The 13,625-nt window shown below is 38.6% G+C and overlaps 1 protein-coding gene across 1 annotated transcript in view; it reads right to left on the bottom strand.

Annotated features, from left to right (window-relative positions):
- Positions 1–255: 255 nt before the first annotated feature.
- GREB1 (growth regulating estrogen receptor binding 1) overlaps positions 256–13,625 on the bottom strand; it is an 87,925-nt gene continuing 74,555 nt past the window's right edge. The window contains exons 26-33 of the mRNA XM_066179938.1: positions 12,672–12,833; positions 10,656–10,860; positions 9,686–9,860; positions 8,552–8,770; positions 6,205–6,340; positions 5,461–5,661; positions 3,832–3,970; positions 256–2,187 (exon numbers count right to left, since the gene is read on the bottom strand). Of these exons, the coding sequence (XP_066036035.1) occupies positions 2,024–2,187; positions 3,832–3,970; positions 5,461–5,661; positions 6,205–6,340; positions 8,552–8,770; positions 9,686–9,860; positions 10,656–10,860; positions 12,672–12,833 (1,401 nt within the window). The 3' untranslated portion in view covers positions 256–2,023. The remainder of the gene's footprint in view (positions 2,188–3,831; positions 3,971–5,460; positions 5,662–6,204; positions 6,341–8,551; positions 8,771–9,685; positions 9,861–10,655; positions 10,861–12,671; positions 12,834–13,625) is intronic.

Genomic DNA, 13,625 nt, shown 5'->3' with positions numbered 1-13,625 from the left:
TTTGGACTGCTTCCAACACCCTAACCAACAGGGTGTCAAGTCATATTTCTGACTCTGTCAGGGTTTCTAGGATTTTTGTTATCTTGTTTTTTGGGGTTTTTTTTGTACTACTACATTTGTAATTTTAATATTCCTAGTAAATAACTGTTATTCTTATTCCTGTATCTTTGCCTGATAGCCCCTAATTGAAAAACTACAATGATTTGGAAGGAGGGGGTTTATATTCTCCATTCCAAGGGGAGCTCCAGTGTTTCCTAGAAGATACCTGTCTTTCCAAACCAAGATAAACTCTTATACCTTTGAGGCTGTGTTATGTTGTAGGCCATTAAGTAGTACTGTATTTTCTCTTGATCAGTTCACGTCATTCTTTAATTATTTTAACTCTTTTCAGACAGTGCTTTTCCTTTTTTTCCATTACAGAGGTGTGTATACTTATTGGTCCAGTACATCACCAAGACAGATGTCCATGCAACATGAACTTTATTTATGAAGGATGGATTAGACATAAATGTCACACTTCCCTAAAAAAAGTTTAAATTAACTAATCAACTGGTGAAAACTGAACAGTAATACTATTTACATAGGACAATGCTCACCTTCCTTCACAAAACTTAAACTGAATTCTCACTCTGCAACATGGACAATGAAATTTAGAAGCACACTGATTGCTAGCGATTTCCTTGTAGACAGCAATCCACATCTCTTACAGAATTCATAACTTATAGAACTTACATTTTCTCTGTAAATTAACCCAAATTAGCTCTTTGGTATAGTCATACCAATGCCTGCATTTCAAGGCCAGTACTGTAAAAGACTCAGCCACCTAATTGCATTTCATCTGTATAAAGTCAATGATCCCCATTGGTGTATCCATCAAGAAAGGCCTGCCCAAATATTAGATATCCTCCGGCAATGTCTAAACTCACCCTTCCTACACCTTGACTGAGTGACATTAACACTGATTCTACAAAGACAAACGGGAAGCTTGCAACTTAGGCAGCATTTCCAAACACCGAGACAAAGACAGTGACCACTGATTAAACACTTAGAGCATATGAAATATCACAATGCCCGGTGCTGTTCTAGAACATGTTTTTAGATTTTCACCTGAATTTCTCAGCAATGTAATCTCCATTTTTTCACTCCTTTGAAGCACCTTGGCAAGAAAATATCCCCAGAAATTGTATTGGGAGTGTTTTAGTACTGTCTCATCTGCTTTCCTGAGTGCACTTGCCTCAGCTTGAAGTCTACAGCCAGTCTACAATTCCGACACAAAACATCACTGTTCTAGAAATAAATCTCTTGCAGGTCAGTCCCACCATTTGATCTGTTCAGTTATTCAAGTTAATATCAGTTTCAGGTTTAAATGTTCACATCTCATTTTACCATCTCCCTTGTTAACTCTCTTCCATATGCTAATAAAACCAGTCATTTAATTAGGCTTCTACTCCAACAGTCTTGCATGGTAAAATTATCCAGTGTGGCAGTAATTCCAAAAATTAAAGCTTTAACTGAGTTCCTATTATTAAAGAAATATTCTTCACAAATCAGTGTATAAAAAGCCTATCTGGATCAATCAGAAGCAGTATACTACAGAACTGTATCAACTCCTGTTGCCCTATGCCAACGGTTTGATAAATAAGTTTTGTAAATCAGAACCTGCTCCTAAATTTACGCTTCCTGTTTCTGGAATGTGCAAAGTTTCCTAACCCTTTTCTTTATGAACTTGCATGTGGTCTTCTTTGTCACAGAAGAAGTGCACTCATTGACCTCTATTCTGATATGAAATGCCTCTGTGCCATTCTCTATCAGGAATTAGGGATGACTTCCATCAGAACATTAAACTAGAAAAGTCACTTCAATGTTTCTAAATATGATCTTAAACTGTCTGATTAGATATCATTCTAATAAACAACAGAAAACAGTCCTGTTTCTGGTCAGAAAGCAGAGCCTCTCAACAGTAATTTCATGAGATGGTGGCAAATAGTGTCTTGTGCCATTCAGGAAATGGGTCTCTTTTTAATTAAATATGTCGTCCAGTCAGAAAGAAAAGTGGTCTGTCCTCTTTGGCATTGGCAGTCTGGAATTCATCCCGCAGACGGAACTGCCACTCATCTTCCAGCTCCAACCGGACAACAGTCTGGCGGAGAGAATTGCGGTCCTGGCAAATCACACACAGGGTGGCACCTAAGCAAACAGTTCAAAAGAAAATCAGGTGAGCATCCCCTTTGTTCTCAGATCACATGCCTCCCACCACCCTTTGGCATGGAGAACTCCACTCCTTTCACATCAGGAGTTACAAATGGGCTTGGGAGAAGATTAAGCCTCTCAGGTAGGACTTGAGGAGAGCTATGTTCAGCTACCTATTTGTCAGGATCTCCTTGTGTGACTTGAAGTACCTCATAATCATCTAGTAAACGGGACTAGCAGCACTTTCCATGATCCTTAGGGTAGGAAAGGTAAAACTGGCAGGTCTAAGGAGGTCCTGACAGCAAACCAGATAAAGCCCTACATCCATTCATTTTGTAGTCCTTCTGATCGTTACCTTTGTTGTGTGAAACCCTCACTCAGCAAAACCCACAAGGCAATTGCTGTGATGACTAAGGTCTTTGTGCTTTGCTGCCCAGAAATGGTCTAAACATGTCTTTAAAACTAATCACAAATTTTAGTGGTTCTTGGATTGGTAAACTCAATGCTGGGAAGAAAGAATCTGGTCTTTGTGGCTACAGACACAAGCAAACCCAGAATGCCAAAGTAAAAAAATCACACTTCAGTAGCCAATGCCAACTGTCCTGTCTGGCATGCTGCTAACCACTTTAACTTGCATGCATGGCTTCCTGGCTTCTGAGAAAAGTCCTTCTTTAAGAGAAAATAATTACCTCACCAGCATTCAGTAATCTAAATGAGAGATGGTGAGGTAAGTGGTAATGCCCAGGAAAAAAGTCAAAAACCTGTGAATATAATATGAAGAAACAAGACAGTCACATGGTGTTTAATTCTCATGTGACAGGTTAGAAAATCATGTAGACTGCCAAGGGAGATGGACAAATCCCAAAGCAAACACACTTTGTACTACATGATATAAAAATTGACTGGTTTTTGCAAAACGAGACTGACTGGTAGCCTCTGTTTTAGCTGCAACAAAGAACACAGCAGTTCATAACAACTCTGCCAGTTTCAAGAGGCACTAACTGTGGTGCTCTTCTCCCAGTGATAGTTATAGCTGAGGGAAACAAATCCCCAGAGCACCAAATGCCTAAGATGGCAGCAGAAGGATCCAAAGGAAGTTTGCAACATGACTGTCTGCAACACAAGTGGAAGTTAGCTGTCTCCACTGCTACACACCATCATAAGGTTTACATGGAGAAACTGGGTATTAGGAATAAATTTTAAATGAGCCAGTTTCTATTTCTAAAAATAGAAAATAGATTTTGATGGAGGAATGTCTATCACTCATTTGCTATCAAAATTTAGAAAAACTCCAAGAACACAGTAGGTAAATGCTTCATGCACAAATCTTCAATAGTTTTCAAACAGAGTAAGGAGTTGTGCACATACTCTAGGCATGATGATATGGATCCAACATTCCTTCCCACTTAGAAACATGCAGAACTTATAGCAGTGCCATATACCAGTTTACTACAGTGCAGAGCCAACATGATCAAGCATCAAAGTTGGGTGGGACATATAAAGACAAATATGAATACGTACATATATATATACATATATTAAATAAATATAATAGATTTAAACCACAGATAAAACAGATTTTCCCCACATTCTCAGAGACCATGTCACCTAATTCTTTGTAATAAAATTATTGCAGCTTACCTTTAAGAAAATGAAACTTCTTCAAAAAGCTAGCTACAACAAAGGAGTCACAGAGGTACAGCAGGAGACCACTGAATGTCAAACCAGAGGAACTGATATTCAGAGAATGAGGCCGAGAACTCACATAGCAAACTGCAATCTGATTGGGAGAAGGTGGAAAAAAATTACCATCTTTCAAGATTACAGTATTTGCACCTGACTCAAATTCAGACTTGCTTTCCAACTCCAAATATTGTGAGTTTATAGTTTCTTCCAAAACATCATGCTACACTTATTAACAATAAACATAAAACACAATTCATAACTATGTATTGTTACTACTCATTATTATTATTGTCATGAGGCTTAGATGTGATAGTTTGAAAGCTGCAGTAACAATAGCTCCCCACAACCATAATGCTGTGACCTGCCCAGCATATTTTATTTATATGTGAGTAAATACAATAACTGTAGAGTCAGACATGAAAAATACCCTTAGAAATTCCAAATTTCATTTACATTAAGATAGAATTACTCAAGTCGGTAGAGTAGTGCATATACATGCATTTATGAGGTTTCCCCTTGCCTAGTTTGTTTTTATGGCTACTCCTGAAATCCACTAGGAATGGGAATATTTACAGCACTCTTTCAGGATTTATAAATTCAAATTTCCATACAAGACTTTGTTTCAAAAGTGCCACTGTACTACTTAGTACTACTTAGCTGGGATACATACTCGTCTGGCATGGATCAGCATGACTGAGCAGAGGAAAGCTGAACCACAGCAACTAAGACTCTGCACCAATATGCCTATTACGTATTCCTTCAATCCTATTGTATCATATTCCAGCACAGGCAGCAATTCCAGAACAAAATTGAAATAATTTCATGTGCTGAATGGGTTAGAGCTGAAAAGATGCAATGGATGAAGACAGTAACAGTACAATGATCCCCCACAGAGCTTGTTTTTCCAAACATAGTGGAAACAAAAGTTAAGGACTCAAGATGTTCTGGGAGCGGCATACATGGGAAGGTTATTCACAGCTCTTTGGAAGAGAAGTTCAGTAAACCCAGAGAGACTGAATTTCATTTAGTATTCAGTGAAGAGATAAAAACAGTCCCTCTCTCCAGAACCACACCACCCTAGTACCAAATTTCTATTGACATATTTGAGTTGAAGTACAACCTTGGCTTTATATCCAAACTCATCAGAGAGAGCCAACAGCTCCTGAGACCTAATGTAAACCGCTTCCATTCCAGCTGGTTGTCTAGTATTTTATTCTCTGCCTCAGCTTATCAGTCTGAAGTAACCTAAAACATCTGTATATTTGAAGTGCTTTCTAAGGGTTATCTAGTATTTGTAAAACCCTCTTGTGGAAGAAAATTTCTCTAGGAAGAGCCGAATTACAGCAGATAGAGAAAACACTTCACAGACTTTATTAGTATTTAGGATGATTCTGGGATTTCTCTCCATGTACTTTAGTTGAAGCCTCTGACAGTATGGGACTAAGAATTCAATTTTAACATTATAGGGATGCACCTCATTCTTCAAAGGCTATGTAACTATTATTAGAGGAATACATCAACTAACCCATCCAAAACAGAGCCTACACATTTCTAGAGCTACTTGGAGATTGTTTTGTTCAGTACCTGTGGTCCTAAGTTAAGGTAACAGTCCACAGATAGCACTGGATGGCTGTAATTCTTCAGTGAGAGAGGGAAGAAGCGATGACTGTGATACTGGAGATACTTTTCAAGGAGCAACTGAGCAGGTGCTGCCAAGAAGGTGTGCTTGCTGTCAGGAGCACAAATGTACTGAGCAGGGGAGATTGAAACTGGAGTGTCAGACACCTGTGAGGAAAAAAATATTTCTCATACAGATCAATCTTAATCAATCAAGTTGTAGTTATGTAATTGTGGTTTGTATAAAATATATCTCTACCCTAAAAACCTAAGTTTTACATAAGAAGAAAAGTTGTTCAGTCAAAAATATCTGCTATCAAAACAATTTGAGTTTCATAAAATTATATTTGTGTTTATAGTCTTTGAGGTTTCTTCTTTGAACTCAAAGTATTCCTACCTATGAAGTCACATGAAGATGAGCAATTCTATAGCTGTAGATAAAATCCACATAGTGAATGATTACTTGGATTGCAAAAAGATACTTTACATGTTTTTTGAAGTTTTAAAGGAATGCTATCAAGGAAAGTTGTATTCATGACAAGAACATTATGGATTTCAGAAATAAATAACTAAAAAAGCCCCATGTGGCAGACACTCCCCATTACTGGTATCAGATGATGCACCAAAAGATCTCAGTTCTCCTGGTTAAAAAAGACAAAAAAGGAAAAAGGAATATTTTCACAACAGTGCAACAGAGGTCTCAGTTCCCACCTTAGACTTTATGTGGAAGGATCGTTGACCTCCTACTGCAATTTGCTTTTTCATGACATTGAAGTGGTTGAACCGACAGACGAGAAGGCCAGCACTGTGGACACGCAAGTTGAAGTCAACATCATCACATGTAAACCTGGAAAGAAAAAAATCATAGCAGGAATGTTTCTCATCATACACTGACAAATATAAGCACTCAGAGCCTTTGATCAGCACCATAGAAAGGACAGGTATCAAACATACTGACCCTCCACCAGTGCCCATCAGTCAGAGAAAGGGGCTTCAGCTTTCTAAAAATAAACTAGGCTAGAATCAGTTTCAGAAGACCAGAATAAGGGAGAAAAACACTTAGGGAGAAAAACACTTAGGGAGGGAAAGGATCAAAAGCACAAAGTGGAAAGGCAGTAAATTGCTAAGGAAAATACCCAGGATTTAAAACATTTTCTTTGCTCTTTACTACAATAATGGAGTCATAAGAAATTGCTACATACATTACTATCCCAAATACCGTCAAGGAAATTAATTTCTTTGATTTCCAAGGAAATGGATGAGGCCCTACATTTGATTTATCAAATGCACAGAAGTATCTGACTACTTATTTTTCCCTCAAAATATGAATATCTAGCATTTTTTTTTCTATGTTGCTCTACAGAACTAATGTAATTTTATTTTAGAAAATTATTTGAAGGCAGGGAGTCTTTATTCAAGAGAACTGCTGAGACACAGGAAAAGATTAAGCAGAATCAAGTCAAACATCCTTGAGCTAAGTTTGACCCATTTAAAAAATATGATGGGACAGAATAAAAGGTAAACTCCTAAAGCTGACTAAATTCAAATACTCTAATCGATGGAAAATTCAGGCTCAGTTCTCCATTTTGAATATATTTATTACAAAGGAAAGAGGATGATGTGCAGAACCACTTGATTGACATCCAGGGCTTGAATTTAAGCAAACTGAGCAATCAGTGCAACAGTCAACATCAGTGAAAAAATGGCATTCAGTTATAGGTTTTAAATGTTTTGTCTTTGATCTTAGTAATATCTACATTGTTACTTGATATCCCTGACTGTCACTGTCTCTGTGTTTTAAAATGTGCCTTTTTCCTTGCCCAGGCTTGGAATGCCATACAATACTTCACACTCAGCAGTACCCACACAGAATTACCATGAGCCTCATGTGGTTCAAAGACAGAGGCAGAAAATAGGTGGTGTGATGTGGCATTCCTGACATTTTAACATTGTTGCTTGTACTCATATCATTTTGCTTTATTGTCATTGTCTGCATTTGCCCTTCATACATAATGCTTCATAAGGTAACATACTTAGGCAGCCTGGGAGCACAGTTCTCTACTAGGAGATGCGCAGGGGCAAATTTGTTCTTTTGAGCTGTCAGGCTGGTGACAATGGAAATATAGATCATCTGTTTATTCAGAGAAAAATGAAAGCAGAATGCTTCCTTGCAGTTATAAGTAAGCTTGGGCTTCAAAAGATATCTTCTTGAGTTAGCAGAGTTCTTCTGAAAAGCACACTGACTGAAGTTCAGTTACCTAAATGTAGCTGTGTAGAGCCATTTTAATTACCTGGGTTGTCCCACCCAGCTTATAGAAAACCACACGTTTCATGTCACACCTGCCAGCCCCATATGGATGTCTTCTGTATTTTAAGGCACTGAAAGATCAGTTTTAGAAAAATGAATCCCACTTCTAGTGATATATATACACTTCATTCTGTTGTAATAAATGCATGTCACTCAGAAATGGGGGGAAACCCACAGTTTATTTCACACAGATCAGTGAAATTCTGTTAGACTGTGAACCTAGTGAATACAGTTCTGTTAACTGTGGTAATGCTATGTATGACAAAATTATAATCTGATATATCCTAAGTGGCCCAATAAATTAAAAAGTGGGATTTCTGAGACAGCTGAATGTCAGAAACAATCACCAGCGTGATTACATTTATATATATAATATATAGATATATTATATATATCTCAGAATGAGATTTGGCTATGCACCATTCATCCATATATCCCTGTTTCCTTTGGAAGGTAGAGGAGTTAGGCAGACAAGAAGGGAAGTATAGTATTTACCAAAGGCCACCCGGAGTGCAGAGCACACTGCTGACTATATCTACCCTGTCACTCAGTTATCACTGTTTTATTTGGAACTATAGAAATTATTGCCTTTTTCCAACTTCTGACAGCTTGGGAAGTATTTGAATCACCGTTAACAAAACAAAATCTGTCTGCATGACATTCACAACCTCCCTAAAAAAACAAGAGCTGTTGTAAAACTTCCTTTATTTGGTTCATTCCCGCTGCTGAAAGTGCTACTGATTCACTTACCTGTTCTGATTGTACTGTACATTCTGGGTCAGATCCACATTCAGCATAATGAAGTCATGCACATGGCAGCAGGAGAATGGTTCCTTGATCTCAGCGCTGTTTGTTTTACTGGACCATTTCCTCATCCCAATTAGGGCATAATGAGTGACGTTGGGAGTTGTTTCAATACGTTGCAGAATTTGCTTCAGGGAAACATTCCTTTCAGTCCATGTATAGTCACTACAATAATTATGAAAATGTGTTAATTTTAAAATACATGGAGAATATTCAGAATCTCTTTCAGCTGAAGAGCAATTTTTAACAGTTGGAAGTTGTTATGACTTTCAGGTAGATAACTTCAGCATTGTCTTACTTTTCCTATATTTTTTTGTCTCTCACTCTAGTTAAAATTAACTGGTACTTTTGTGGTGGGGACTGGTATGACAGATTTGAAACTTAGTCTAGAACTCTCAAAATATTCACTCAGATGTGTAAACTTTTAAAGTTACCTAGAAAATATGCCAATGAATCTTGGAGAGTTGCTGACTTGTGCCATAATTTAAGCACAAAATATTAAGATCCTTTTAGCCCACCCCTAGAGCCCATAAATCTCAGTTTTCATTGAGTTTCATTCTCTCTGAAAGTTTTCTGTAAATCCTGCATGGCCTGTTCATGGAATAGATAAAAATATCTAGCACAAACAATATTCTAAAGTAATGAAAATAAAATACTAGTTCAGGGATTTGGAAAACTCATAAAGGAGACAGACTGGGACTGAAAAAAGAACCAAAGGAAATCAGTTGCACAGCTTGCACCGAACTGTCATTTAACTTCCCTATAAAAATCTGGTGAAAAATGGACATGTGAGTGTCCATGCTGTCCTGTTTACAGAGTCTGAAATCTGCAGTCCAAGTAACTCTATCTTGAACAGTGACTGCTGCAAGGCACATAAATCCTCAGGGAACAGGAATGAAAAACGGGTGCTACACTACATGCTGTGCAAAGACAGATGCCTAGGAAAGTACTTTCCTTGGGAAAATATAATTCTCTGCTTTTATAGGCTAGAAGTTGTAGTGTAGCAAACATAATTTCAAAATTACATGCAGAGAAAGGTTAAAAGAGATCAGCTGAAAAAGCATATATTACTCTATTTACCTTTTCCTGTCTCCTGAACAGTCAACTTCTACTGCATTCCACATGACACAGGAGTCATCCGAAATGACAATGAAAGGCCAAATATCCTGGGGTTTTATCCCCAGCTCTTCCTGACGATTCCGTTCAAGCTCCAGGTTATGATAAGACAACTCTTTTATCAGGAAGTGTGCAGCACCTGAAACCATGGGCATAAACCACCAGATTAAAAATTGGCAGAAACTGTTTGCTTTCAACTCAGAAGCCTTTTGAAGTGAATATTTCTGCAGACAAGGGTATAAATCACTGAAGATTTTAACACCCCACCACCACCCAGAGCCAAATTACTTTGTTACTTGCCAAGCAAGTGACTTAAAGAACCACATTGGGAAGGATGAAAACTGAGGCCTGACTTCTGTGGTAATGATTTGCTAGTGTCTTAAGGATTTAGTGACTACTTCTTTTAACCTGACAATATTTCTGTCTGTTAGCATCTCTTAGTGCAAGGAGTTAGAGATGTTGACTGACCAGCTGAATGACATTGGAAATTGTCCCTGATGATCTGTTTTGAATGTTTGTTACTACTGCTGTATATAAGTTGTTCCAACAACACAAGCAAAGGGTTGAATATTAGCAGAACCTACCTAAGGGATGTACCCAACCTGAGCATCACTGCCCATGCAAATAGGGTGCAACTTATTTTCCACAAGGAAACAGTCAGTAACTCCCCCTGAGTTTTAACACTCTCAATTTCTTTCAAAGACAGTACAAGAGTTAAGTATTTCTAGGATGCAATTCATTGAGCTTGTTTTAGGTGTCCTGGATTAAGAGAAGTGCATCTTCAGCTGTGACACATTGTCTTCAGAGGGAATCCAGATCTCCACATCAGACATCCTAGCTGCAAGGTGTGTGTCTACATTTTACTGTTGAGTAACAACACCTTGAGGACCCAAGTTGTGTGTCCACATTTTTTAGAACTTTTTGTTGCACTTACCTACTCCTGCACTGTTGAAAATGCTTGGAAGAACAAGCATGATGTGGTTGGGCCAATACTTCTTATATATGGCCATTTCATACTCCTTGACAACTAAAACATGCAGATGACTGGCTCCATCCATTGCATGATATAAATTGAAAAGTCCATGTTCATGACGACCAGTGGTGGGAGTAAAAGTGGGGCTTTTTATGTAATCTTCACTCTGTAGGTAAAAAGAAGTGTGAGCTTCTGTATTAATCCAGAAAGAAAAAGGAGAAATAGATTCTTCAGGAGAATAAATCAGATCCACTAACACTAGACAAACTGACACATTTTAAACTTCCTTGATAGGAAAATAAACAACTTTTATAAGGATTGGAAAAAAGAAAACTCTATCATTTAGCTCATTTGACTGATGAGAGTGTGGTGGAATGGACAGGACTGTTAACCTTGACCTGCCAAGTGCAGTAGTACCTTGAGGCTAGATCTGGAAGAGGATTTAGGTCCATATGATAGAGGACAGTAAGAAACACCCTACGCCAAAACTACAGTACCGCTTTTCTGACTGGAGCAAGGGAATAGAAAAAGAAGCAAAGGGAGAATAGTCTTTAAATGTCAAAACCTCAAACCAGGTCAGTGGCAGAAGTAAGAAAAAAACCCACAAGGATCCAGTTCTGATCATGTAGCCAAGAACTGTTTACTGGGTGAGGGAGAGCAGGAGATGTCATTCTTACATTGCTGTTGTGTTGCTGTCTAGGTTCTTCTATTTAAAACATGAACTGGAGGGGTGATACTGATTTATTACTGTTTATTGGAAGCAGCTTATTTTCTCCAGGACAGAAGTGCTACGCTCACTGCTGTTCCACAAATTGCTTCAATACTCCAAGCACTGTGGCCTGAGCAAGGCACAGCTTCACCTCAGACATGAGTATCAGGAATCTCTGTAAAGGTCAACATCTCTGCACAGGTGTGGCCTCACCATGAATATTGTGTGCAGTTTTGAGCACCACAATATACGAAAGATATTAGACTATTAGAGAGGGTCCAAAGAAAGGCAGCAAAGATGGTGAACGGCCTTGAGGGGAAGCCATATGAGGAGTGGCTGAGGTCACTTGGTCTGTTCAGCCTGGAGGAGTCTGAGGGGAGACCTCACTGCAGTTACAACTACTTTGTGAGGGAAAGAGAAAGGGCAGGCACTGATGTCTTCTCTCTGGTGACCAGGGACAGGACCTGAGGGAACGGCCTGAAGTTGTGTCAGGGAAGGTTTAGGTTGGATATTAGGGAAAGGTTCTTCACCCAGAGGGTGGCTGGGCACTGGAACAGGCTCCCCAGGGCAGTGGTCACAGCACCAGCCTGACAGAGCACGGGAAGTGTTTGGACAATGCTCTCAGGCACGGGGTGTGACTCTGGGGGGTGGTGCTGTGCAGGGCCAGCAGTGGGACTTGGTGATCCTTATGGGTCTCTTCCAACTCAGCTTATTCTGTGATTCTCTGGTCAGAGTTTGCAGAGCCTGTCAAATAGATAACTTTACAAAGCTTTTTCTACAAGCATGACATGTGATTCTTTATACAGTCTTGAAGCCAAGACTAAGATTCTTTGAAAGTGTTACTTTTATATGAAATTAAGTGAGCATAAATGCAGAATAAAACAGGATATTTATTCCACTGCTTTTCTCTACAGAAAAAAATCCTTCCTCTTACTAATGATAAATGAAATCATATATTTGAGTTTCTTTGCAGAAACTATTCTCACTTTAACATCTTAAACCCATAACCAAAGACCTTTTGTCACAGATAAGACTGTTTATACCAAAGGATCAACCTTGACTATGAGCAAAATAGTTTATTAGTGTCTCAATAATTCTTTTTCACATATCCCTTTCTGGAAGAAAATACAAGCTTAGCATAAGGACATCTTCATTGTCTTTTGACAGTAGGAATAGTACTATAGAGAATGCTAATTCAACAAATTTTGAAATTGGTGGTGTCTCTCTCCTATATATGGCCATAAATACAAATGAAAACATCCATCTACCTTATCTGTGACTAGTGGTAGCCTCATACTTTCCAGTTGTCTTCCTGGTTGGCTAAAGACAAAATGATGCTCCTTTGATTTTGGAATGATAAAATGCAGCTGTATCTCTTCTCCCAGCATAGAATAGGAAAAGGCAAATGCATGCAGAGTGGACTCATAAATCTAAGGATGGGAAAAATATGATAATTCCAGTTAAAGTCAAACCACAAGGTCTCAGTGTAGTTTATATATATTTATAACACTGCCAAACAGATTACAGTCACTTACTGTATGGCAGTAGATTTAACTTCATTATTCATAAGTGTTAAGCAATATTCCCTAGGCTAGAGCTTACACTAAAAAATACACATTTAAGTGGTCCCTCTTTTGAAACTGTTGTTTCAGCTTTGTTTTGCAGATGGTACCAATACTTACAGGCCCTCCTGGCTTTCAGAAATACTGGCACATAAAAACCAGTATTTGCATTGCTGACACCTTCTTCTTCACATTATAACAGGCAAGAAATTAGAGGGTTACTTTGAGTAAAAGAAAGTTGTACACCACACATTGACTACCCTGTGCTGGACTACTCCTGTATCGGAAGTAACACCTGTTGCAGTTACTCAGGTGCAAACTTTTCCACTTAAGCAAAGCCCAGTGGAGAGCTTACTGGGAAAGTACTTTTAACTGGTAGCACACATTCAGATCACAGCACTGAACAAACTAGTGTAAATGGCACAAGGATTGGTCCTCTGGTCTCCCCAGACTGCAGCCTGGTCAAGGATATTTATTCCACTGCCTTCTTTTATGAAGAAGAAGGCGAACTTCCAGAAATAACAAAATCTGTAAATCAGCTGTATGTGCACACACGTACAACTTCTAAGCCAAGTAAAATACCGTGAATGTACACAAACTGTGTTTGGGCTGTGTGTGCTTCAGTGTCTGATCTGCAGAGTAACATCTAGAAATCTTTAC

This window comes from Chamaea fasciata, unplaced genomic scaffold (genome assembly GCF_029207755.1).
Source record: "Chamaea fasciata isolate MVZ Bird 193981 ecotype frontalis unplaced genomic scaffold, bChaFas1.0.hap1 SCAF_3, whole genome shotgun sequence".
NCBI classification, from domain to species: Eukaryota; Metazoa; Chordata; class Aves; order Passeriformes; family Sylviidae; genus Chamaea; species Chamaea fasciata.
The sequence above is the reverse complement of the archived record's forward strand: the minus strand, read 5'-3'. Positions and strand labels throughout refer to the sequence as shown.